The sequence below is a fragment of the Schistocerca piceifrons genome, chromosome 3, assembly GCF_021461385.2.
Source record: "Schistocerca piceifrons isolate TAMUIC-IGC-003096 chromosome 3, iqSchPice1.1, whole genome shotgun sequence".
NCBI lineage: Eukaryota > Metazoa > Arthropoda > Insecta > Orthoptera > Acrididae > Schistocerca > Schistocerca piceifrons.
The window spans coordinates 498,842,768-498,868,689 of NC_060140.1; the positions used below are offsets into that span (position 1 = coordinate 498,842,768).

The window sequence follows — 25,922 nt, forward strand, 5'->3', positions numbered from 1 at the left end:
ACAGGAATGGGGGAAATAAATACAGTAGAAGAAGAATGGGTAGCTTTGAGGGATGAAGTAGTGAAGGCAGCAGAGGATCAAGTAGGTAAAAAGACGAGGGCTAGTAGAAATCCTTGGGTAACAGAAGAAATATTGAATTTAATTGATGAAAGGAGAAAATATAAAAATGCAGTAAGTGAAACAGGCAAAAAGGAATACAAACGTCTCAAAAATGAGATCGACAGGAAGTGCAAAATGGCTAAGCAGGGATGGCTAGAGGACAAATGTAAGGATGTAGAGGCCTATCTCACTAGGGGTAAGATAGATACCGCCTACAGGAAAATTAAAGAGACCTTTGGAGAACAACTTGTATGAATATCAAGAGCTCAGATGGAAACCCAGTTCTAAGCAAAGAAGGGAAAGCAGAAAGGTGGAAGGAGTATATAGAGGGTCTATACAAGGGCGATGTACTTGAGGACAATATTATGGAAATGGAAGAGGATGTAGATGAAGATGAAATGGGAGATATGATACTGCGTGAAGAGTTTGACAGAGCACTGAAAGACCTGAGTCGAAACAAGGCCCCCGGAGTAGACAGTATTCCATTGGAACTACTGACGGCCGTGGGAGAGCCAGTCCTGACAAAACTCTACCATTTGGTGAGCAAGATGTATGAAACAGGCGAAATACCCTCAGACTTCAAGAAGAATATAATAATTCCAATCCCAAAGAAAGCAGGTGTTGACAGATGTGAAAATTACCGAACTATCAGTTTAATAAGTCACAGCTTCAAAATACCAACACGAATGGAAAAACTAGTAGAAGCCAACCTCGGGGAAGATCAGTTTGGATTCCGTAGAAACACCGGAACACGTGAGGCAGTACTGACCTTATGACTTATCTTAGAAGCTAGATTAAGGAAAGGCAAACCTACATTTCTAGCATTGTCAAAAGCTTTCTCTAAGTCTACAGACTTAGAGAAAGCTTTTGACAATGTTGACTGGAATACTCTCTTTCAAATTCTAAAGGTGGTAGGGGTAAAATACAGGGAGCGAAAGGCTATTTACAATTTATACAGAAACCAGATGGCAGTTATAAGAGTCGAGGTACATGAAACGGAAGCAGTGATTGGGAAGGGAGTAAGACAGGGTTGTAGCCTCTCCCCGATGTTGTTCAATCTGTATATTGAGCAAGCAGTAAAGGAAACAAAAGAAAAATTCGGAGTAGGTATTAAAATTCATGGAGAAGAAATAAAAAAGTAAAGGACTTGGAAGAGCAGTTGAATGGAATGGACAGTGTCTTGAAAGGAGGATATAAGATGAACATCAACAAAAGCAAAACAAGGATAATGGAATGTAGTCTAATTAAGTCGGGTGATGCTGAGGAAATTAGATTAGGAAATGAGACACTTAAAGTAGTAAAGGAGTTTTGCTATTTATGGAGCAAAATAACTGATAATGGTCGAAGTAGAGAGGATATAAAATGTAGGCTGGCAATGGCAAGGAAAGCGTTTCTGAAGAAGAGAAATTTGTTAACATCCAGTATTGATTTAAGTGTCAGGAAGTCATTTCTGAAAGTATCCGTATGGAGTGTAGCCATGTATGGAAGTGAAACATGGACGATAACTAGTTTGGACAAGAAGAGAATAGAAGCTTTCAAAATGTGGTGCTACAGAAGAATGCTGAAGATTAGATGGATAGATCACATAACTAATGAGGAAGTATTGAATAGGGTTGGGGAGAAGAGAAGTTTGTGGCACAACTTGACCAGAAGAAGGGATCAGTTGGTAGGACATGATTTGAGGCATCAAAGGATCACCAATTTAGTATTGGAGGGCAGCATGGAGGGTAAAAATCGTAGAGGGAGACCAAGAGATGAATACACTAAGCAGATTCAGAAGGATGTAGGTTGCAGTAGGTACTGGGAGATGAAAAAGCTTGCACAGGATAGAGTAGCATGGAGAGCTGCATCAAACCAGTCTCAGGACTGAAGACCACAACAACAACATGTAAATTCCTGAGATTGCTTTTAAGAAAGGATAAACTGCTACGCACCATATAGTGGAAATGTTGAATTGCCGACAGGCACAATAAAAAGAATGCTAAACAAGTAAACTTTTGGCCAAAGAGCCTTCTTCTGAATTAGACACCACATACACACAAACATTCACGCAGATGCAACTCTTAACCAGTTGACCAGTGTGTCTGACTGTCGAGGCCAGACACACAGAAGGCTTTTTGTCTGAAAGTGTACTTGTCGTACAGTCTTTTTGTAGTGCCCGTCTGCAGCTCAACATTTCCACTGTATGGTGAGTAGCAATCTATCCTTTTTATAGTGAGTCATTATTCTTTCCTGGATTTTTCAGTGTTTCCTTTTAACTATTCCTTGTCAATAATGTGGCAGTCTATAAGGGAGCTATTGCTATTTCTTTGATGTAGTTGTTACCATTTTAGATATTTTTAATGTTGTCAGTCCTTACAGTTTTACTTTTGGTTAAAATTTATTCTATACACAGTTTTCACTATTGTTTCTTTATTCAGTATCATTCGTGCTGAATTAATTTTTTTTTAGAATGATATTTTCACTCTGCAGTAGAGTGTGCGCTGATATGAAACTTCCTGGCAGATTAAAACTGTGTGCCCGACCGAGACTCGAACTCGGGACCTTTGCCTTTCGCGGGCAAGTGCTCTCCCAACTGAGCTACCGAAGCACGACTCACGTCCGGTACTCACAGCTTTACTTCTGCCAGTACCTCGTCTCCTACCTTCCAAACTTTACAGAAGCTCTCCTGCGAACCTTGCAGAACTAGCACTCCTGAAAGAAAGGATATTGCGGAGACATGGCTTAGCCACAGCCTGGGGGATGTTTCCAGAATGAGATTTTCACTCTCCAGCGGAGTGTGCCCCAGGAAGTTTCATATCATCGCACACTCCGCTGGAGAGTGAAAATCTCATTCTGGAAACATCCCCCAGGCTGTGGCTAAGCCATGCCTCCGCAATATCCTTTCTTTCAGGAGTGCCAGTTCTGCAAGTTTCGCAGGAGAGCTTCTGTAAAGTTTGGAAGGTAGGAGACGAGGTACTGGCAGAAGTAAAGCTGTGAGTACCGGACGTGAGTCTTGCTTCGGTAGCTCAGTTGGTAGAGCACTTGCCCGCGAAAGGCAAAGGTCCCGAGTTCGTGTCTCGGTCGGGCACATAATTTTTTTTTTACATAAACAAAAGTGTTTTTCGGTAACAACTAGAACAAGGCTACTTGAGGCAGGATCACACATTTAAGTGCACAAAAATGAAATATACCCCTATAAAACTGCACTTCATTGAATTGTTTGTAAATAAACAATGATTCTAGGGGCCTGGACAGCGAATATTGATATTTACTGTACATGATTCCATTAGTAACGATATTCTCTTTGTCTCCATTCGGTGTGTGCACTAGCTTGCACTGCCATTTGTGCAGTGACACTGTTTAATATGAAATCTGATTCACATGCATCTAGGCATTTTCAAATGAGTAAAGTATTGTTGGAAAGTCATGTTTCATCCAGAAAAATATACTTTCAACAGGGAATTAAACACCTACTTTGGTATTTACAGTGTAGTGATATGTATCAAGTGAACCACACAGTTTCATTTATTCATTTTTATAGACATGAGATTTCTTTTAAGGTGTGTCCCAGTTTGTTTATTAGACTCAGATTAATGTAAAATTGTAAGCGTTGCTCCCAAAAATTACATAGTTGTTACTGAACATATAAATTGTAAACTTTTGTTCAATTTTAAGTTCGCAGGTTAATCAGACTTGTGGAGGTGTAACGATTGTGAAAGTTGGAGGTAGTAGACCTGATCTTCAACAGCAACAGCTTCTTCATTCTCAACAACAGTCTGCCTTGACATCTGTTACAGCAAACAAAGAACTTGTTTCCCCATCTCAAATGGTCAGGTAAGCTTCATCTCACTTTAAAATTTAGTTTTGATGTTACATTGAACTACTGAAATTATCTGCTCTGTTGCCTCCAGTATCCACTACATTTATAAGACTTTCTTAAAGTTAATTTATGCAGAGTTTTAACATTGCTAAAATGGAGAAGCTTTTTAGTTCGTGGCATGCATAGAAGTACTGTACTGAGGTCCAAGTTCAAATTTATCTTGTGGTATGCAATTAATAAATATGAAGAACAACAAAGGTAGCATTAGATCAGTAGTGCCATTTAATATATATATATCTCCCGGGATTGGAATGACTCCTTACCCTCTCCCTTAAAACCCATCCCATATCCTTTTGTCTTTCCTTCTCCTTCCCTCTTTCCTGACGAGGCAACCATTGGTTGCGAAAGCTAGAATTTTGTGTGTATGTTTGTGTTTGTTTGTGTGTCTATCGACCTGCCAGCGCTTTTGTTTGGTAAGTTTCATCATCTTTCTTTTTAGATATATTTTTCCCACGTGGAATGTTTCCCTCTATTATATATATGTGTGTGTGGATGGACATGCGCGCGTGTGCGAGTGTATACCCGTCCCTCCCTCCCCCCAAGGCAAGTCCCTCCGCTCCCGGGACCGGAACGACTCCCCACCCTCTCCCCCAAAACCCACATCCTCTCCTCCCTCCCTCTCCCTCCCTCCCCCCCCCCCCCCCCCCCCCCCGACGAGGCAACAGTTTGCTGCGAAAGCCTGAACCCCGTGTGCATGCTTGTGCCCGTCCGTGTGTCCGTCGACCCGCCAGCACCCCCATCCGGCAAGTCACCACATCCCTGTTCTTAGATATATCCCTCCCACGTGGAATGTTTCCCTCTATTATAACCATATATTGTTGCTGGTCATTCCCACATAGAATGCATCACAGTGTAGGCAGGTCAGTTGGTAAATCACGTGGGTGCTTTCACACGTGGCTCTGCCTTTGATTGTGTACACAGCAACAAACTGTCCATTCGCATGACTGGACACAGGCAGACAGTGTTTGTTGGTAATGAGGATCACCCTGTGGCTAAACATGCCTTGGTGCACAGCCAGCACATCTTGGCACAGTGTTACACCGTCCGGGTTATCTGTATACTTCCCACCAACACCAACCTATCCGAACTCCGGAGATGGGAACTTGCCCTTCAGTATATCCTCTCTTCTCGTCATCTGCCAGGCCTCAATCTCCGCTAATTTCAAGTTGCCGCCACTCATACCTCACCTCTCTTTCAACAACTTCTTTGCCTCTACACTTCTGCCTCGACTGACATCTCTGCCCAAACTCTTTGTCCTTAAATATGTCTGCTTGTGTCTGTATGTGTGCGTGTGTGCGAGTGTATACCTGTTCTTTTTTCCCCTAAGGTGGGTCTTTCCGCTCCCGGGATTGGGGTGACTCCTTGCCCTCTCCCTTGAAACCCACTTCCTTTCGTCTTCCCCTCTCCTTCCCTCTTTCCTGATGGGGCGGCGGTTTGTTGCGAAAGCTTGAATTTTGTGTATGTGTTTGTGTTTGTTTGTGTGTCTGTCGACCTGCCAGCGCTTTCGTTCGGTGAGTCGCCTCATCTTTGTTTTTATATGTAATTTTTCCTACGTGGAATGTTTCCTTCTATTTGTGTGTGTGTGTGTGTGTGTGTGTGTGTGTGTGTGTGTAGGAGAGGATGTGGTTTTGGGGGAGAGGGTGGGGAGTCGTTCCGGTCCCGGGAGCGGAGGGACTTGCCTTGGGGGGAGGGAGGGACGGGTATACACTCGCACACGCGCGCATGTCCATCCACACATACACACTCTCTTTTAAAGTATGCAATCCCTGCTTTACAGCATCAAACTTAACGTTGCAAACATTTTCAAACGATCCTAACTTTTCATTGATTTCTGATTCTACAGTATTACATTTTTCCTCAATATCAAATTCTAACTTTTTTACTAAGTCTTGTAATTGATCATTCTTTTTCTGACTATAGCCGGTGAACATTTGATTTACGTGAATGTCCAATGAATTGGTTCATTCTTTCTTTAAGTCTAATTTCAAATCCTCTACTTTACTATTCAAGGTGTCAAATTCAGTCTTTAAAGCATCCATGCCTTCGCATAGAATACCAATTCTTTGCTCTGTGAGTCGACTTTGGCGTTTAACAATCCTAAAGTTTCAGTCTGAGGATTTAAACTAGAATGTACTAAGCTTAGTTCTTTGTTTAGAGTTGCATTTAGTTCCTTACTTAGAGCAGCATTTTGAGCATCTGAAGCTGTCCTCTGGTCATCTAATTGAGAATTCATTGAGCCTAATTGTATACTCTGAGCTTTGATTAGATTTACTAACTCAAGTCAATCAGGCCCTTCTTTAGTAATTCTCATAGCCATGGCTAGTTCTGATATCTGCTTGTGTCTGTGTATGTGCGCATGGATATATATATGTGTGTGTGTGTGTGTGTGTGTGTGTGTGTGTGCGCGAGTGTATACCTGTCCTTTTTTCCCCCTAAGGTAAGTCTTTCCGCTCCCGGGATTGGAATGACTCCTTACCCTCTCCCTTAAAACCCACATCCTTTCGTCTTTCCCTCTCCTTCCCTCTTTCCTGATGAAGAAACCGTTGGTTGTGAAAGCTTGAATTTTGTGTGTATGTTTGTGTTTGTTTGTGTGTCTATCGACCTGCCAGCGCTTTCGTTCGGTAAGTCACCTCATCTTTGTTTTTATATATAATTTTTCCCACGTGGAATGTTTCCTTCTATTATATATATATATATAAAAAACAAAATATGAGGTGACTTACCGAACGAAAGCGCTGGCAGGTCGATAGACACACAAACAAACACAAACATACACACAAAATTCAAGCTTTCGCAACAAACTGTTGCCTCATCAGGAAAGAGGGAAGGAGAGGGGAAGACGAAAGGAAGTGGGTTTTAAGGGAGAGGGTAAGGAGTCATTCCAATCCCGGGAGCGGAAAGACTTACCTTAGGGGGAAAAAAGGACAGGTATACACTCGCACACACGCACATATCCATCCACACATACAGACACAATAAACATGTCTGCTTGTGGCTGATAAAAAAGTGGCCTGCTCTACAATATTTCTTTTTTGTTCCCAGATATTAAATCAAATTTGTACCAGAGTTTGGTTGAAACTACTCCATGCAATCCAAAGTTAAGCATTACGTTTCAAGTAGAGTTTCAAGGATTTAGCAGTTTCTTTCAGTGAAACTCAATATTGAATGTCTTTCATTTGAAATTTTCCAACTCTCTCTCTCTCTCTCTCTCTCTCTCTCTCTCTCTCTCTCTCTCTCTCTGTGTGTGTGTGTGTGTGTGTGTGTGTGTGTGTGTGTGTGTGTGTGTGTTTTAGTTGTCCTGTAGCTGAGGAACACTAAGCCACATACTCTCATAAAGCTTTTGTGTTTTTAGTAAGATAAGGTATATAGTTTACTGGTAGCTTATAGCAGATATTTTTGTGTGAAGTTTCCTGTTATTTCATCACATTCATTAAAGATATTGTAAAGATTGACCATGTATGAGAAGTGTGTGAATTATCGTAAGTTAGTGAGTTATGTGGTATGTTGTGAGTTATGTAGCTAGTGGTTTTACTGCGGTGATCGTACAGGGAAGCTACAGGTCGTGTAGTTGGAATTTTTATAAATAAAAATCTAAAATAGTTCAAAATCATATATCTCTGTAAGTTCTACACCAGTTGCTTTGAAATATTGACATACTCTTACATTTGAATACACACCACATGCTTCGTAAACATTTATCAGATTGGTTCATAAGTCTGTAGTGTTTTTATTTTGCATGTTAGTATTCCGATTGCTATGGGTTTATTGATTATCATTTTTTATTTGTAGTTCACTGTTGCAGTTTGAGTTTATATATAGTCATATAAATCAGAACATTTCCAACATATTCTTCTGTTTGAGTTCAATTGAGTGGTGACTGCAGTGAAGGCAGCCAGAAACATTTGCACAATGTATGAGGGTAACACAATTGAACAGATCATGACAGTGAAATGGTTATCTTGTTTTAAGAAGGATTGTTTCGACATTAGTGTCTTTCCATGTTCAGGAAGAACTTTGGGGTTTGATGAACATTGTTTAGATGCATTAATACACACTGATCCATGTCAATATACTTGAGAATTGGCAGATCTGATGAATTGTGATCATTCCACCATGTGCGACATTTGCACACAGTGGGCAAGGTTCAAAATTTGGGTGTACGGGTGGTGCATGATCTAAGCCAAAATCACAACAATCAGTGGGTTGTCATATGTGCATCTGTGTTTGATCATCATCACTTGGCTCGTGAACAACACCAACCATTCCTATCCTGTATCGTTACTGGCGACGAGAAATGGTGTCTTAATGCTAACATAAGGAAAAGAAAGGAATTGTTGAACCCAAACAAAGCAGCAACTTCATGTACAAAGATCTTTGTGCATCCACAAAAGATAATGCTATGCGTCTGGTGGAAAAGCAATGGTGTGGTGTACTACGAATTGCTTCTCCAAGGTGGAGCCATCACTGCTGACATTTATTGTCAACAGTTGAGACTTCTTGCAGATTCAGTCGGACAACAACGACCAGGTAAACTGCGTGAAGTGATTCTGCTCCATGATAAAGCCCGTCTGCATTCTGTTAGACTGACAAAAAATGGTATAAAGGAGTTGACTGGGAAGTTATTCCACACCCACCTTATTCACCTGATCCTGCACCCTCAGATTTTCACCTTTTCTGTCCTCTGTCGAATAGCCTTCAAGGAACTTCCCTTCTAGATGAAAATGCACTCCAAATGTGGCTCAACGAGTTCGTCACCTCAAAACAATGCAACTTCTACAGTTGCGGAAACAAAAGCTTACCCTGATGTTGGCAGTCTATTGTAAATGGGGACAGAGAAATGTTATTGATGACTAAAGTCTCTGTTATGTGTATCTGTTGTGATTATTAAACACACAGGAAAATGCTACCAATTTATGCAACAATCAAATACGTTATCTGTATGGTGCTCTAGTAGGTACATAAAAATGTGTTTATTTGAATGCAACATTGTTTCAAAATTGCAAAGGAATTGGTGAAGAGTTTTGGAGATTTAAGTTTTTGAATACATAGCATGAAGTTTTTACTAGCAATGTTTTGGTCCTTCAATAGGTGTATAAAAATACACGTATTCAAATGCAACATCATCTCAAAATCTCAGGAAGGAAAAGGGGAAGGAGAGGGGCAGAGAGATGAGAAAGGAGGAGGAGGAGGAGGAGGAGGAGGAGACAGACAAAGAGAGGGGGAGGAGGAGGAAGAATTGGACAGGATAGCAGAGAGGAGAAGATTAGGGTGTATATCCAATTCATATACATATTATAAATGTTTACCTTCTCTTTTCTTTATCCAGGCTGAACCACAGCAATGTGCCGCTGGGAGCAGTCAGTAGATCAATAGTGTAGCAGGAAGTGAGAATATGTACCCGTCATGCACAGTTCGAGAATGCTGGACAGGAATTGGAGAGGCTGTAGAGGGAGGGGTGGGTAGAAGTAGGAGCAAGTAATTCGCAACAGACAATCGACGTTGTTCGTAAGCCAAAGTCAGATTGGAAAATTAAGATGAAGAGGATTCTTTTCCTAGATAGCATCCATGGACACTGCATAGGCCCACAGTTGCAGGAGGCATTAAGTAAAAAGTACCAAGTCACCAACATTTTTAAACCAGGTGCCTGGTTCCATAAATTGACAGAAGTCCTAGGGGCTTTGTGTAAGGATTTTATTAAAGGGCATTGGATAGTGATAGTGATAGTGGAAGGAATGGGGAATAGTATTGGGTATGGGTTCGGCTTACGATGTAGGTGGTGAATTGGACAGGATTGCTACTCAGACTTGGACCACAAATGTTCGGTGTTCCAGGATTATGCTCATCCCCATTGTGACGAAGCTGTGAGGTGAGTTAATATGGGATTTTAGAGAGCACTGATGGCTACTCATAAGGCATTTATTTCATTGATGCCATTTGATAGTCCCATAGGTACAGCTGAGACGTAAGTAGAATTGGGAAAGGATGGTTACTGAAATACAAGTGACACTGTAGTAGGTGGATCTGGGGTCGTTCATGGCAAAATTCCAGTGATAACATGTAGAAGGACTAGACATTTTTTAAGTTGAAGGCAGATAGGAAGTATCCCTACTTCAAGAAAGTTTCTTTAATGCTGGAATATATTTTGATAAATGGAAATTGCAGATCAGAATATGAGACTAAGCTTATTTCATCAAAATATTAGGGGAATTAAAGGCAAAATATTTGAATTTCCTATAGACCTTGACACTGACACTATTTGTACCTGTGAGCATCATTTATGCACTCGAGAAATATTAAGGCTTCATATGGAGGTGTACATCTTATCTGGTTTCAATGCAGGAGTTTCTTGCAGAAGCAAGGAGTAGCCATTTTTGTTACAGAAGGGAAGAGTGTCCATTTATGCCAAATGTAATGTCTCATTCAACAGAGTTGACATGTCAAAACACTGGAAAGACCAAATATTTGAAGATTATACAGAAAAGTTTGAATTTTCGAGGGACAACTTTTCATTATACAGATCCTCCAGTTCAGACTACAGGGTTTTCCTCTCCAGAATTGATGATGTGCTAGCCTTGGTTCTTAAGAGAGGCATGAGGTTGATTTTGTGGTGGCAATCTCAGTATAAACTTTCTGACAGCATTACAAGAGAAAAGAACATTAATGGATTTACTTGAATCTTACAACCTAGTACATCACAGACTATATCTTCATAGATTGTTCTCTAGTGATGGAGACAGTGTGAGGAAAATTAGTGGCAGCCCGTCAGACCATGATGAATAGATACTAATGCTGGAAGGAATCATGGCAGGGTCTTATCCCAAAGTAGGAAACAAATGATTTAGAAATATGAGTCGACTTGCAATATAGACATTTAAAGGCAATATTGAAGTGCTAACTTGTCAAGAAGTATACAAACAGACAGCTAGAGCAACAAATATATTTCTCAAAACTATTATCACTTTCTTTAATAGTGCTTTCCTATTAAAAAAAGTACAGGCGCTTTTCTGGTCTAATAAGCAACCTTCCTTGGATAACAGATGGTGTTGGAATATCATGTAGGTGGAAATGAGAGCTGTATTATAATACACTGATGGGGAAAAAAACCCAACACCAAAAAATAACTAATGTAGAGTAAAGAAATTTCAGGAATACATTTTTCTGGGTAACATTTGTAAGTGATTGACATTGCGAGATCACAAGTTAATGTAAGCGCGAGGTAAGCCATTGCAAATGTGAAATGCTGGTACATTAATTACATTAATAACTGATCTAACTGCCAGAATGTAGACTGCAAGCATGCAAACGTCCATGCATTGTGTGTTGTACAGATGCCAGATTTCAATTGGTGGAATGGAGTTTCATGTCTGTTGCACTTGGTCAGTCAATAGAGCATAGGTAATGCTATTTGAGGATGATGGTGGAGTTGTCATCCGTGATGCCCCATATGTGTTCAATTGGAGACAGATCAGGTGAATGATCAGGCCAAGGCAACATGACGACACCTTGTAGAGTCTGTTGGGTTGCAACAGCAGTATGTAGGCAAGCATTATCCTGTTGGAAAATACCCCCTAAGACACTGTTCATGAATGACAGCACAACAGTTTGAATTGGCAGAGTGGTGTACAAATTCACAGTCAGGTTTTAGGTTTTATGGGATTACCATGAGAGCATTCTTCTGACATATGAAATCAAAATTTTATTGGTACAGAATTCTTGAAAGTTGATGTTCTGAGACAACTACATCACTTGTAGCTATAGGAAGCAAGTGAAGATGAAATTGAATCAATTATCACACTGTTAAATAGAAAAGATGCCCATTGGTATGACACAATTTAAAGTAGGATTATATAAAGTCCAGTGAACCATATATTAGCTGTGTACTTAGTCATCTGTACAAAGATCTTTCGGTGGCCAATTTCTTGACAGATGGAAATGTTTGTTAGTGAAACCAATTTACAAAAAGTGTGATTTTGAGAAAGGAATGTACAGAAGAATAGTGGCACATCTCAGTACACACAGCTTGCTGCCTCAGTCTCAGTTTGGCCTTAGTAAGGGAGTAATTACAGAAAATGTGTTTATTCTCTTCTTTGTAAGGCAATAGTGGGGCTAAAAGATAGTTTGGGGACAGTAGGTATTTCCTTCAATTTAATGAAAGCATTTGATTGTGTGTGTGATATATTACATTTCCATAAGTTGAAATATTTTGGGATTAAGGAAAAAACTTAACATTGATCCACTTCATATCAGGAAAGTAGGAAGCAGAAGGTTGTCCTCCACTGTCAACAAACAGAAAAGATGTTTCAGTCTGACTGAGGTCCTGTAAAGTGTGAGTCACCACGGAGTTCTGTTCTGGGTCCATTACTTTTCTTGATACACTATGTGATCAAAAGTATCCGGACACCTGGCTGAAAATGACTTACAAGTTCATGGCACACTCCATCGGTAATGCCACTATCAGGCATACGTTCAGTCAGGTGCTGAAAGGTTTCTTGGAGAATGGTAGACCATTCCTCACACTGTGCTGCACTGAGGAGAGGTATTGATGTCGGTTGGTGATGCCTGGCACAGTCAGCGTTCCAGAACATCCCAAAGGTGTTCTATAGGATGTAGGTCAGGACTCTGTTCAGGCCAGTCCATTATAGGGATGTTACTGTCGTGTAACCACTTCACCACAGGCTGTGCATTATGAACAGGTGCTCGATCGTGTTGAAACATGCAGTCGCCATCCTCGAATTGCTCTTCGACAGTGGGAAGCAAGAAGGTGTTTAAAACATCAATGTAGGGTTGTCTGTGATAGTGCTACACAAAACAACAAGGGGTGCAACCCCTCTTCATGAAAAATACGACCACACCGTAACACCAGTGCCTCTGAATTTTACTGTTGGCACTACACATGCTGGCATGTGACATTCACCGGGCATTCACCATACCCACACTCTGCCTTCGCCACATTGTGTACCGTGATTCGTCACTCCACACGTTTTTCCACTGTTCGGTTGTTTACTTAGCTTACTTTCATTCTGTTATCTCATATGATGATATGTTTTTGGGAAACTGTACGCACTCACCAGGAATACTCTTAGCCCATAAACTGGTGCTTAGACTGTTCTGCAATGTTCGCTCACAAACTCACATATGCCATTGTATAGGTGTCTTGGAATTTTGGCTCTGCGGTACCTGTACACATATTCTATCATGGTGTTAGTTGTTAAGAATAATGGCTCATTTAGAATAAACTTCATTCAATGAACACTAGGTGGGAAATTATGTACACTTGGATAACACTTCCTTAAGCGCTGTACAGAAGTGTGTGCACTCTTCAGCAAAAGTAGAACGTGTTGTTCAGAGGTAGCATATTTGATCAGTAGCAAAACACCCTGAGTACTTGGTTGGAACCCAGCCACTGCTGGCAGCTGAAGACTTCTGGCATAAAAAGTCACCCTTGCTCTGTCAGTAGTCAATGGCCTTGTTAAAGAGGGTGGAGGAGTAAACAGGTTCAAGGCACTCTCTTGCCCTTGCAGTGGGAAACTTCCCCTAAAAGGTAGAAGAATTAGCAAAGATCAATGGCATGAGGATGAAGAAGACAAAGGAAACCACTGCATTAAAGACACAAGGTGTACCCACAGAACATGTTTCTTGTACTTGAAAATTATCATGATAATTTCTCCATTGACAAAATATTACGGAAGAGTCCCATGAGAAAAAGAGGGAATATCGAAAGAAAGGGTACTATTCTACAAGACAGGGTGTGGAACGTCAGAATAAGATCGAACATGGTAGGGAAGTCAGAAAATGTGAAAAGGGAAAAGCAGATACAGGGTTACTACAAATGATTGAAGCGATTTCACAGCTCTACAATAACTTTATTATTTGAGATATTTTCACAATGCTTTGCACACACATACAAAAACTCAAAAAGTTTTTTTAGGTATTCACAAATGTTCGATATGTGCCCCTTTAGTGATTCGGCAGACATCAAGCCGATAATCAAGTTCCTCCCACACTCGGCGCAGTATGTCCCCATCAATGAGTACGAAAGCATCATTGATGCGAGCTCGCAGTTCTGGCACGTTTCTTGGTAGAGTAGGTTTAAACACTGAATCCTTCACATAACCCCACAGAAAGAAATCGCATGGGGTTAAGTCGGGAGAGCGTGGAGGCCATGACATGAATTGCTGATCATGATCTCCACCACGACCGATCCATCGGTTTTCCAATCTCCTGTTTAAGAAATGCCGAACATCATGATGGAAGTGCGGTGGAGCACCATCCTGTTGAAAGATGAAGTCGGCGCTGTCGGTCTCCAGTTGTGGCATGAGCCAATTTTCCAGAATGTCCAGATACACGTGTCCTGTAATGTTTTTTTCGCAGAAGAAAAAGGGGCCGTAAACTTTGAACCGTGAGATTGCACAAAACACGTTAACTTTTGGTGAATTGCGAATTTGCTGCACGAATGCGTGAGGATTCTCCTCCGCCCAGATTCACACATTGTGTCTGTTCAGTTCACCATTAAGAAAAAATGTTGCTTCATCACTGAAAACAGAAACCTGAAGTGCGGCTTCAGCCGAACAAAACTTTATGATTTTTTCTACGTATCTGTAGTGTGGCGTGACCATATGTCAATGAATGGAGCTACAGTGACTTTATGAAATCGCTTCATTCATTTGTAATAGCCCTGTATTCAGTCTAGATGTAGTGGGGGTCAGTGAAGTGAAACAGAAAGAAGATAAAAACTTCTTATCAGATGAATATAGGGTAATATCATCAGCAGAAAATAGTATAATGGGAGTAGCATTCATTATGACTAGGGTGGTTGGGCAGAAAGTGAGTTACTGTGAACACTTTAGTGATAGGGTTGTTCTCATCAGATTTGTCACAGAAGACACTGTAAAATATCACTAATTCACATTGTAGGATAATGAGAAAGTTTTGCTGCTAAATGGGTACAAAATGTATCAAGAATGCACACAACCATGTATACATTTCAAGAAGACACGGTGGTCTTTTTGCATGTAACTTCACTGCGCAAATCCCAGATGGCAGCATAGTGTATGCAACTGGAAAGTGTATGAAACACAAACATGGGAGTATAGCACTGTTTACGAATATTGGAGAAGAAAAAAAAATCATTTTAATTGATTATTACTACACTCCCACTTCTATTAATATGGTAAATGTTGAATACTCTGACTGTCTTTTGTTTATAACATCTTCAGTGTTAACAACAAAAAGTTGCTGCCTTGGTTTATCGAAATTGCTTTTAACGAGTGGCTTGGTGAGAAAATCTGCTTGCTGATCTGTAGAGCTGACGTATTCCAGGTTGAAGAGGAACAAGTTGAATTTTTCTCATACAAAATGATATTTCACATCTGTGTGTTTTGTTTGCTTTGATGCTTGTTGTTGATCAACTGGGTGGCACTTTGACAATCCATATGTAAGTTGGTAGATATATCTTTTAGACTCATAATGTTTTTCAAATTGACTGGATCAACACAATTGCTTTTATGGATTGACAGGAAGCTAGTATTCTACTTCTGTTGTTGACAAGGCTACCTCTTTCTGCCTTTGAGACTCCAAGCTATAGAGGCTTCACTGAGTTTGACTCCGCACTCCTTGGGTAAAATAAGCCATAAGAGAATGTTCCTTTTGGATATTTTAAGATTCTCATCACAGCATTCCACTGTGTATTTTATGGCTTTTCGGGGTGCTGACTGGCATTGTGGACTGCAAATGATGTCAGTTCTAGTTGCTGTTGGTATGTGGAACAAGCTTCCAACAAGTTGATGGTATGGAGCATTGATAATCTTTGAACTGAGTCCCAGCTCAAAGTGCACTTAACTGTGATCACCAGGTATTGCCACAGCACTGCAGTGCTTCATGTTGTATCATTCCAGAACAGCCGTTGCATATGACTCTTGATTTAGGAAGATAAGAGCCTTCTTGAAACTACTCTAAACCCACATAATGACTAACACTGCTCATAGTTACGTAAAATTCCTGCCCCAAATCAGTCTGCAACATATTGATGACTTCTCAGACTCCGATTCGACTTGAGGACCATTGTCGATTTGAGTTTCAGTGTAGTCCATGCCATGCTTGTATCGAAATCCTCTAAAAACAGGTCAAGCTGTAAAGCTATCCACAGTTCCATCTGTTTTCATCCTCATTTTGAATACCCACCTGTTGTCAAATATTTCGTAGTTTGCTGGGGTTTCAGTCATGATCCAAGTTTCATTAAGATTAAGTGCATGCATATCTTCTTAAATGGCCTGCTTCCATTTTTCTGAACTGTCAAAATCCATTGCATCTTTGTATGAGACAAGTTTATAACAGGGTCAATCCGTGCCAGGTGGTCTAGAGGTTCCCACATGACAGTCGTGAATTTTGATAAAACTGCATGTGAACATTCACACATGTTCCCAATAAACACTGGTAAAGTTTCATAATGATCAGTTAAATACTTGCGGAGATATGGTCATTTGTTGACCCCATAACACAGTTTTGAACACTGCATTCATAATTTTTTGGCAAATTTGAGACTTGATATCCTCTGCAGTATTTTCTTGAAAGAAACAAAATTTCGCCATGTTGTCCAACTTTTTGCACTCTCTTCTGTGAAATAACAGGAAAAAATTTCTGAGCAGTCTTCATATGGATAATCTGAAGCAAAGTCAGCCAATAAAACAGACTCTTGAAAAAAATGTGGAGCTCAGCTTTTTATGTCTCCAGAAGTAATAGCAGGATAAATGTGAAAACTTTGTATGTAATAACTTAACTCAAAATCTTAAACATGGCTGTGAAACAACAACTGTGTATTTCAGAACAGATTGAATAATCAGCCAACCAGTTGAAAATACAGGTTTATTAGTCCTTGACCATGGTTTTGATATTTGTAAAAATATCTTCTTGAGAAGTATTTGCCTTATTACATCACACGATGAAGTAAGCGTCACAAGGTATTTGCGTAAGTTACATGTACCTTACGCTAGAGACTAAGGCCAACTGTTGCAAATATACAGAGTCTGTATATTTTATCTTGTGACACCTATTGCATCAAGTGATGTAATAAGACTAGTACTTCTGAAGAAGATATTTTTACAAATAGAAACTGTGATCAAGGGATAAAAACCTGTAATTGCAACTGGTTGGCTGATTTTTCAATCTATTCTAATAACTTACCAATAAAAGGTACAAGTATATAAAATTTTCATTCTCCTGTCACTTTCCAGTAGTTCACAGATTGAGTGCAAAATTGACATTTTTTATAAGAATGTCAAAATTGTAGTTTCAGCCCACTTTTACAACACTTTTTAGACTGTTCACGCTAGAAAGTCCATGCTGTCAACCACCTAAAAAAATAGATAGTTTTGCAATGTGAGAGCATATAAGGCCCTAAAAAACAATGACAATGTGGAAGTGTATTTGAAAATACACCAATATTCCACTGGTACTCAAATTAAATCTGACATCTATTAGTATGTCCTCCAGTTGTTTATTAGTTTGTGGGGAAGGTAATATTAAAAGTTCTAATGACTAGGAAATAAGGCCAAGTGAAAAGAACTTTAAAAACTTCAAAAAGGTAGTGTTTTTTGTCACAACTCATCATGACAAATTTCAGTAAAAGCAAATTTAATGCCATTTTTGCCAATTGATGAAACAACAGTGCAGGTCATTAGATTTTCAAATGATGCATGATCTTTTCTGGCCAAAATTTATTGACAGTATTGGAGGAAATACATGAAAATCAGACCTCCAGCAAGGACAACATGCTGCATACTTTTATAAAAAAAGAGTGGTAGGTTTGTAATATCTGTGAGACTTCTTCTGAGTGGAAGGGTGCTTTAATAAGCTTTATGCACACACATGGCCCAGTTTATTTTATTGGTCATAAAGGTGTGACAAGCACTGGATTCTGGAACAACATATTATTACAGTTACTGGAGCATAGTCAGCATATTATTGCAGTTACTCCAGCATCATCAGTGACACCATCTCTCTGGCAGTATAATTTTGCTCATGACATTCAAAGAAAATTAATGAAACATGTAAAAAATTCAAGTATATTGCCAGAAACATAAGCTTAGGATACTAAAAGAGACCTCTTTTAGCTGTGTCCTCTGACCCAGAGAAATGTATCACTAGGATTAGAATCCTTTGTGAGGAAATACACCTATGGCAGCTATTGTACAGCTTCGGGCATGGCGTCTGTGGCGATGGAGGTGCTGGTTTTCCCACTTTAAAAGAAACCAGCAGTGGTTAAACCACCATGGACTGTAACAGAAATTTATACAAATTTTCTTTCGTACACTAATGTTCAACATAAACCACAAATTACGTGGACACAAAATGTACTATACCTGGAACTGAAATTAAACTAGCACATCTGTGGCATTGCACAACTAAAAAAGAAATACTCAAAATTCTCTATAACTTTAATACTTTCCAAAAAATGTCAGTGAGACTGCTATTACCCTCACCAAAATTTACAAATGTGAAAACAGTGTAAAACTTGAAGGCAGTTCATATAATGTATGTTGCAGTTGTTATGAAACAATTTCACTACCATGATCTCCAGTGCCCTGGTAATGTACAGTTAAATTTGGAAATTTATAATCAGCTGTAATTATTTCAGCAGACAAGCAGGCTGAAATATGTGATAATGAACTTGTGACAAAAAACAGTGCCTCTTTGAAATTTTTCAAGTTGTTCTGATGTGATCTCACTTCCTATCCATCAAGATTTTTGATATTATCTTCTCCAGTGAATGCTAAAAGTTGTAGAACGTATTGAAAGATGTCAGATTTAATTTGAGGACCAGTGGAATATGGATCCATTTTCAATGCACCTTGCTATAGCTTTTTTAGGGCCTTGTATGCTTACACGACAAAAGCAAATTTAGTTTTTAGATGGTTTAGAATATGGTCTTCCTAATGGAAACAGTTTAAAAGAGTTTGCAGGTGACTTTTTCTTGCAATGTGGGCTAAAAATACCCATTTTTGGCATTTTTACAAAAGTAATCAACTTTGCCCTTAATTTGTAAACTATTGGAAAATTTTAAGTTCTAAGGCCTTGTATTGGTAAGTTATTACAAATAAAGTGTATGTTTATCCCGCAAATACTGCCGGACGTATAAAAAGGTAAACTTCACATTCTTTCAAGCATTTATTTTTTCATCCAACTTTGGTTCAAGTTATCTCTATGAAAATCACTCAAGAAATATTTATTTATTATTTTGTTTAAGTGAATGTAAGAATTTATACAAGATGGCCAAGCTTTATTTCTTTCAAGCATATATTGCCAGAGATATTATATCTCGAATCTGCTGAAAACTCATCGGTGAACTATTGAAAGCTCTGCATGTGTGGAATTGATATGATTATCATCAGTGGAATGGCCCAGCAGTGTGTCACACACATTGAGGTTGGCATATCTAACTGGCCTTTTGATATTTGCTCTATCTCATAAGTTCTACCTGCTTGATTCACAAATTCTGTGCAATCTGCAATGAAATTATTTTTAGTACAATTGATTTCATCTGTGGGTGGCTTAATTGAAGTCTTCTGCCTGATTCACCCTCTCCTCTTGAGTAGGCCGTTCGTCCTCAATGGTTTCAGATATTAGAAACTGTTCAACATCTTTTTTGACATTTTTCTCAGATTGACGATCCAAGTTTAATTTGTGCATGAAAACAACATTTCAGTGTATTTTATCTTGATCCTCATGAGAAAACCAACTTTATATCCTTTCACCTGTGTATCATATTCAACCAAGAAACCTTTTTCAGCTTTGGAATCCCATTTCTACCATCTCTCCTTTGTAATGTATATGTACAAGGTGTACTGGTATGAAATGAGCGTTAAGATACAAATGTGTCAATAGGGAACGAGCCTTAATTTTTGTTTGTTTGGTTGGTATGGCGTCTGTCAAAGATATTTATTATACATCAAGTCATGGAACAAACATCATCATCTGTTTTCATCTTGTTAACAATGTCGAATTTTCTACCAGAAAATGATGATTTGCGAAAAGCATTAATTTTTTGTTTTCATTTGAAAAAAAGTGCTGCAGAGTCGCATCGAATGCTTGTCGAGGCATATGGTGATCATGCTCTATCAGAAGCAACATGCAAAAGATGGCTTCAACGCTTCAGAAATAATGATTTTGATGTAAGAAATGAAGAATGTGGAAGACCACCAAAAAAGTTCGAAGACACCGAATCGCAAGCAATATTGGATGAAGATGATACTTTGAGTCAGAAGCAAATGGCAGCAATGCTAAATGTTGCACAACAAACAATTTCTGACCATTTGAAAGCTATGGGAAAGATCCAAAAGTGTGGAAAATGGGTGCCACATGAATTGAATGAAAGACGGATGCAAAATCGAAAAACCATTTGTCAAATTTTGCTTCAAAGACATGAAAGAAAATCAGTTTTGCATTGAATTGTTACTGGCGATGAAAAATGTATTTGTTTTATGAGTCCTAAATAGGAAAAATCATGGGTTAATCAGGGACAACCATCAACATCGACTGCAAAACCAAATCAATTTGGCAAGAAGACAATGCTCTGTGTTTGGTGGGTCAGAAAGGTGTGGTGTATCATGAGCTTCTAAAATCTGGTGAAACTGTGAATACTAATCGCTACAGACAACAAATGATCAATTTGAACTATGCATTGATCGAGAAAAGACCAGAATGGGCCAGAAGACATGGCAAAGTAATTTTTTTACACAGCAATGCACCTGCACACAAAGCAAAACTGGTTCAGGATACAGTCAAAACACTTGACTGGGAGCTGCTACCCCACCCACCGTATTCATTAGACTTGGCCCCTTCCAACTACCATTTGTTTTCATCAATGGGACACGCATTGGCTGAGGAACACTTTGATTCCTACGAAGAAGTCGAAAATTGGGTGTTTGATTGGTTTGCTTCAAAATAGGAACAATTCTATTGGTGTGGTGTCTACAAATTGCCAGAAAGGTGGTCAAAATGTATAGAAAGCAATAGTCAGTACTTTGAATAAAATGTTTTTACTTTTCAATTCAAAATTAGTGTTTCATTTTCACAAAAAAATGCTCGTTTCATACCAGTACACCTGGTAAACCATCTCTCCAAATACCCTGAGTTTGGCCACATCACAGTCAAACATGGTTCTGCATTATTTTGTACACCTCTTGATTAATAAATTCATAAATTCTATTAGTTCCGATCACTTTAATTCCATGCTCAACTTGCTTATCACTAGTTTTTATGAAATATTCCAGCTGTTTGTCCAATTCAGACGTATCTTTTGAGAAACACAAAAATTGCTAATTGGAATAGTCATCTTTTAACAAAAGAAAGTACCCTGAACCATCAACTGAATTAACTTGCGCAGAACCACAAAAATCAGTGTGAATCAACTCGCATGTCTTTGCTGACTTTGTGTCACTTTTATGGAAGGGCAACTAATGAATTTTGCCCATAATACAGCCCACACATAAGCTTTTATCTTTTTACTTAAACTAGATTTGTCAACTGTTCAAAAACATTTTTACACAGGGAAAATTTTGGTGTACAAGCCTTTTGCTCCAGATTTTGAGATCTGCATACCCATACCAGTTCTTTACAAGGGAATAGCATTTAAATCTGATAAGACAATAGGCAGACTCTTCAAGGGAAAAAATGTTGTTGCAGTGGAAGTTTGTGAAGAAAAGTTAGGCAGAATGAAGTTTAGGATGTCACTGAGTGAAAATAACATTATTCAGGCAAATATGGGTATTGTTGTGGTCTTCAGTCCTGAGACTGGTTTGATGCAGCTCTCCATGCTACTCTATCCTGTGCAAGCTTCTTCATCTCCCAGTACCTACTGCAACCTACATCCTTCTGAATCTGCTTAGTGTATTGATCTCTTGGTCTCCCTCTACGATTTTTACCCTCCACGCTGCCCTCCAATGCTAAATTTGCGATCCCTTGATGCCTCAAAACATGTCCTACCAATCGATCCCTTCTTCTAGTCAAGTTGTGCCACAAACTTCTCTTCTCCCCAATCCTATTCAATATCTCCTCATTTGTTACGTGATCTACCCACCTTATCTTCAGCATTCTTCTGTAGCACCACATTTTGAAAGCTTCTATTCTCTTCTTGTCCAAACTGGTTATTGTCCATGTTTCACTTCCATACATGGCTACACTCCATGAGTATACATTAAACTGAATCACTGGCATATATAAACATTTGACAGATATTTCCTCACTCCATCTTTTTCTATCAAAGGCTAAAATGTTTATGTCGCCTTTTCTTGTGATGAAATGAAGCTACCATCACCAATATAGATTGGGACTTCACTCTTTTAAATAGCCTGTAACTTGTAACCTATTCAGTTTGATTACAAATGTGATCAGCAGCACCAGAATGTAAAAACCACGCATTTTTGTCTACATGTTTGCTTCCTAGTGATAGAATTTTGCTTACCGTATTTACATGAATCTAAGCCACACTCGAATCTAAGCGGCACCTAAAAAATGAGACTCAAAATCAAGGGAAAAAAATTTTCCCAATTCTAAGCCGCACCTGAAATTTGAGACTTGAAATTCAAGGAGAGAGAAAAGTTTTAGATCACCCCTCCAAATCGAAACAAAGTTGGTTCATTGTAACATGAGACACAATTGAGGTCAAACGAATGAAGATACAGCTACAGTAGTTTGGTTTGAGTCGTAAGCTTAACAGTTAAGCTTTACCAAGTAGCCATTGCTGTGTGCTAGGCGCTCCGTCTGTATTTATTTGGGTACCCTTCCTTTTTCACGTGCTTCGTCTGGTTTGAATCGATTGCTTATTTTGCTTTGATCTGATAAGTGCCATTCTCTTTGTCATAGGTGTTTACGTCACTCTAAGCTGAAAATGCATTATTGTATTGTGTAATGCATTGTTTGTCACATTCTGATAATGAGCGTTTACGACCTGTCACCGCTCGCGGCATGGCTTGCTTTTTGTGCGTTCTACCATGGCTTAGAATAAAAAAAAGAGAGGAATTGTCTCATAAGCGAATCAACGGCAAGAGACTGCTATTTGTTGTTACTTACACTGCTGATTTCTTTGATAATGATCAACAAGAACCAAATAATAGACTGCGTATGATAGATGTTCTGAATGAGAGTTTAGCGAAAATTTTTCTCTGTTTGAAAATCTTTGCAGACGCCTCTTTAGTACATTGCATTCTGCACAGAAATTAGAGTCATCTTAGATTTAAAAAATCTAGTCAGTTGCCACGCTTCATTTCTGACTGTATCACTATTCTGCATAAGAATAATATGAATATAAACATGACATGATATGTATATTCTTCCGCGTTTGCTGTTGTCTCACTCTAGTTTCATAGTTTATTAGGCAAACAGGATTTAAATGAGATAGCAGCAAACACAAAAGAATACATGGCATAATGTTTACATTCTTCTACGGTTTCTTTTAATTTATTTACTGATGCATAGGTTTTGGCGCCAGTATTTTATCTTTGTGCCTGCAATGCATGCCTGTGTAGCGCTATATATATGCGATGACAGAAGTTGTGCCGGCACCTACCAATATTTTTCAGAACTTCCGCTTACTTCGCTCTCGATTCTAAGCCGCAGGCGGTTTTTTGGATTACTAAAACCGGAAAAAAAGTGCGGCTTAGATTCGAGTAAATACGGTATTGGGGCATCCCCATCCCCTACCAACTTACACTGTTTCTAAATTGATCATTTAACATAGTGACCAGGTTTATTCTGTTTAAAGCAAACACTTCTTCAGTCTTTTTTTCAGTGGCCAGGATTATTATATTTGAAGCATTTACCTGGTTTCTCAAATTTTTATCTTCATGATGGGGGTTATTCTTAAGGTGGTTGTTCCTCTGTTGTTTACTTGCCAGAAACGCCTCCCCCCTCTTCCTCGAGGTTTGGACATTTTTCTTCTGTCAACTATGTTGAGGTCAAATACTGGTACACCCCCTATATGTTTGTAAGGCAAGGAATAGAAAAAAGAGTAGTGGGAGAATATATGCTTGGTAGTAGGAATGAGAGAGGAGAAATACTAAGTGAATTCTGCAATAAGTTACAGTTAGTAGTAGCAGATACACTGTTCAGAAATCACAAAAGGGGGAGATATACCTGGAAAAGGTCTAGATATACAGGAAGATTCCAGTTGTAGTATATCACAGTCAGACAGAGATTCCAAACCAGGTATTGGATTGTGAGGTATACTCATAATCAGATAGAGACTCATATCACAATTTAGTAATGATGAAGAATAGACTGAAGTTTAAGAGAATCACATGAAAAAAATCAGGGTGGAAGGAAGTAGTATACTAAAGTACTGAGGAATGATGAGACATGTTTGAAGTTTGCTGAAGATGTGGATACTGTGATGAGGAATAACACAGTAGGTAGTTCAGTTGAAGAGGAGTGGACACTTCTAAAAAGAGCATTCACAAATGCTGGACAAACAAACATAGGTTCAGGGAAGATAACTGCGTAGAAACTTTGGGTAACAGAAGAAATACTTCAATTAGTTAATGAAATAAGGAAGTACAAAAATGATAAGGAAAAGACAGAGGTGCAGCAATATAAATCACTTAGGAATGAAATAAAAAGGAAGTGCAGGAAAGCCAGGGTGAAGAAATCGAAAGAGGAATGATACTCAGGAGGACTGATTCAGCATATAGAAAAGTCAAAACAACCTCTGATGAAATGAAAAATGGAGTGGCAATATTAAGAGTGTAATGGGAATTCCATGTTTAGATGCAGATGAGAGAGTGGATAGAGTTTGGGGAAGGTCTCTCTGAGGGTGAGGAATTTTCTGATGACGTGATAGAAGAAAAACTTGGAATAGAAATGGAAGAGACGAGGTATTCAGTATGCATCGGGATTTAAGAGACCTTTGGAAGACTTGAGATTAAATAAAACAGGAGGGATAGACAACATTCCATTGGAATTTCTAAAATCATTGGGGGAAGTGGCAACCAAATTACTGTTCAAGTTGGTGTGTAGAATCTATGAGACTGGCAACATACCATCAGACTTTCAGAAACATATCATCCACACAGTTCCGAAGATAGCGAGAGCAGATAAGTGCAAGATCTATCCCACAATCATCTTAACAGTGCATGCATCTGAGTTGCTGACAAGAATAATATACAGAAGAATGGAAAAGAAAGTTGAGGAAGATTCCAGTTGTAGTATATCACAGTCAGACAGAGATTCCAAACCAGGTATTGGATTGTGAGGTATACTCATAATCAGATAGAGACTCATATCACAATTTAGTAATGATGAAGAATAGACTGAAGTTTAAGAGAATCACATGAAAAAAATCAGGGTGGAAGGAAGTAGTATACTAAAGTACTGAGGAATGATGAGACATGTTTGAAGTTTGCTGAAGATGTGGATACTGTGATGAGGAATAACACAGTAGGTAGTTCAGTTGAAGAGGAGTGGACACTTCTAAAAAGAGCATTCACAAATGCTGGACAAACAAACATAGGTTCAGGGAAGATAACTGCGTAGAAACTTTGGGTAACAGAAGAAATACTTCAATTAGTTAATGAAATAAGGAAGTACAAAAATGATAAGGAAAAGACAGAGGTGCAGCAATATAAATCACTTAGGAATGAAATAAAAAGGAAGTGCAGGAAAGCCAGGGTGAAGAAATCGAAAGAGGAATGATACTCAGGAGGACTGATTCAGCATATAGAAAAGTCAAAACAAACTCTGATGAAATGAAAAATGGAGTGGCAATATTAAGAGTGTAATGGGAATTCCATGTTTAGATGCAGATGAGAGAGTGGATAGAGTTTGGGGAAGGTCTCTCTGAGGGTGAGGAATTTTCTGATGACGTGATAGAAGAAAAACTTGGAATAGAAATGGAAGAGACGAGGTATTCAGTATGCATCGGGATTTAAGAGACCTTTGGAAGACTTGAGATTAAATAAAACAGGAGGGATAG

The 25,922-nt window shown here is 39.0% G+C and overlaps 1 protein-coding gene across 1 annotated transcript in view; it reads left to right on the forward strand.

Annotated features, from left to right (window-relative positions):
- Positions 1–25,922, forward strand: part of LOC124790130 (protein melted) — a 253,327-nt gene that overhangs the window by 75,795 nt on the left and 151,610 nt on the right. The window contains exon 9 of the mRNA XM_047257704.1: positions 3,757–3,915. Within this exon, the coding sequence (XP_047113660.1) occupies positions 3,757–3,915 (159 nt within the window). The remainder of the gene's footprint in view (positions 1–3,756; positions 3,916–25,922) is intronic.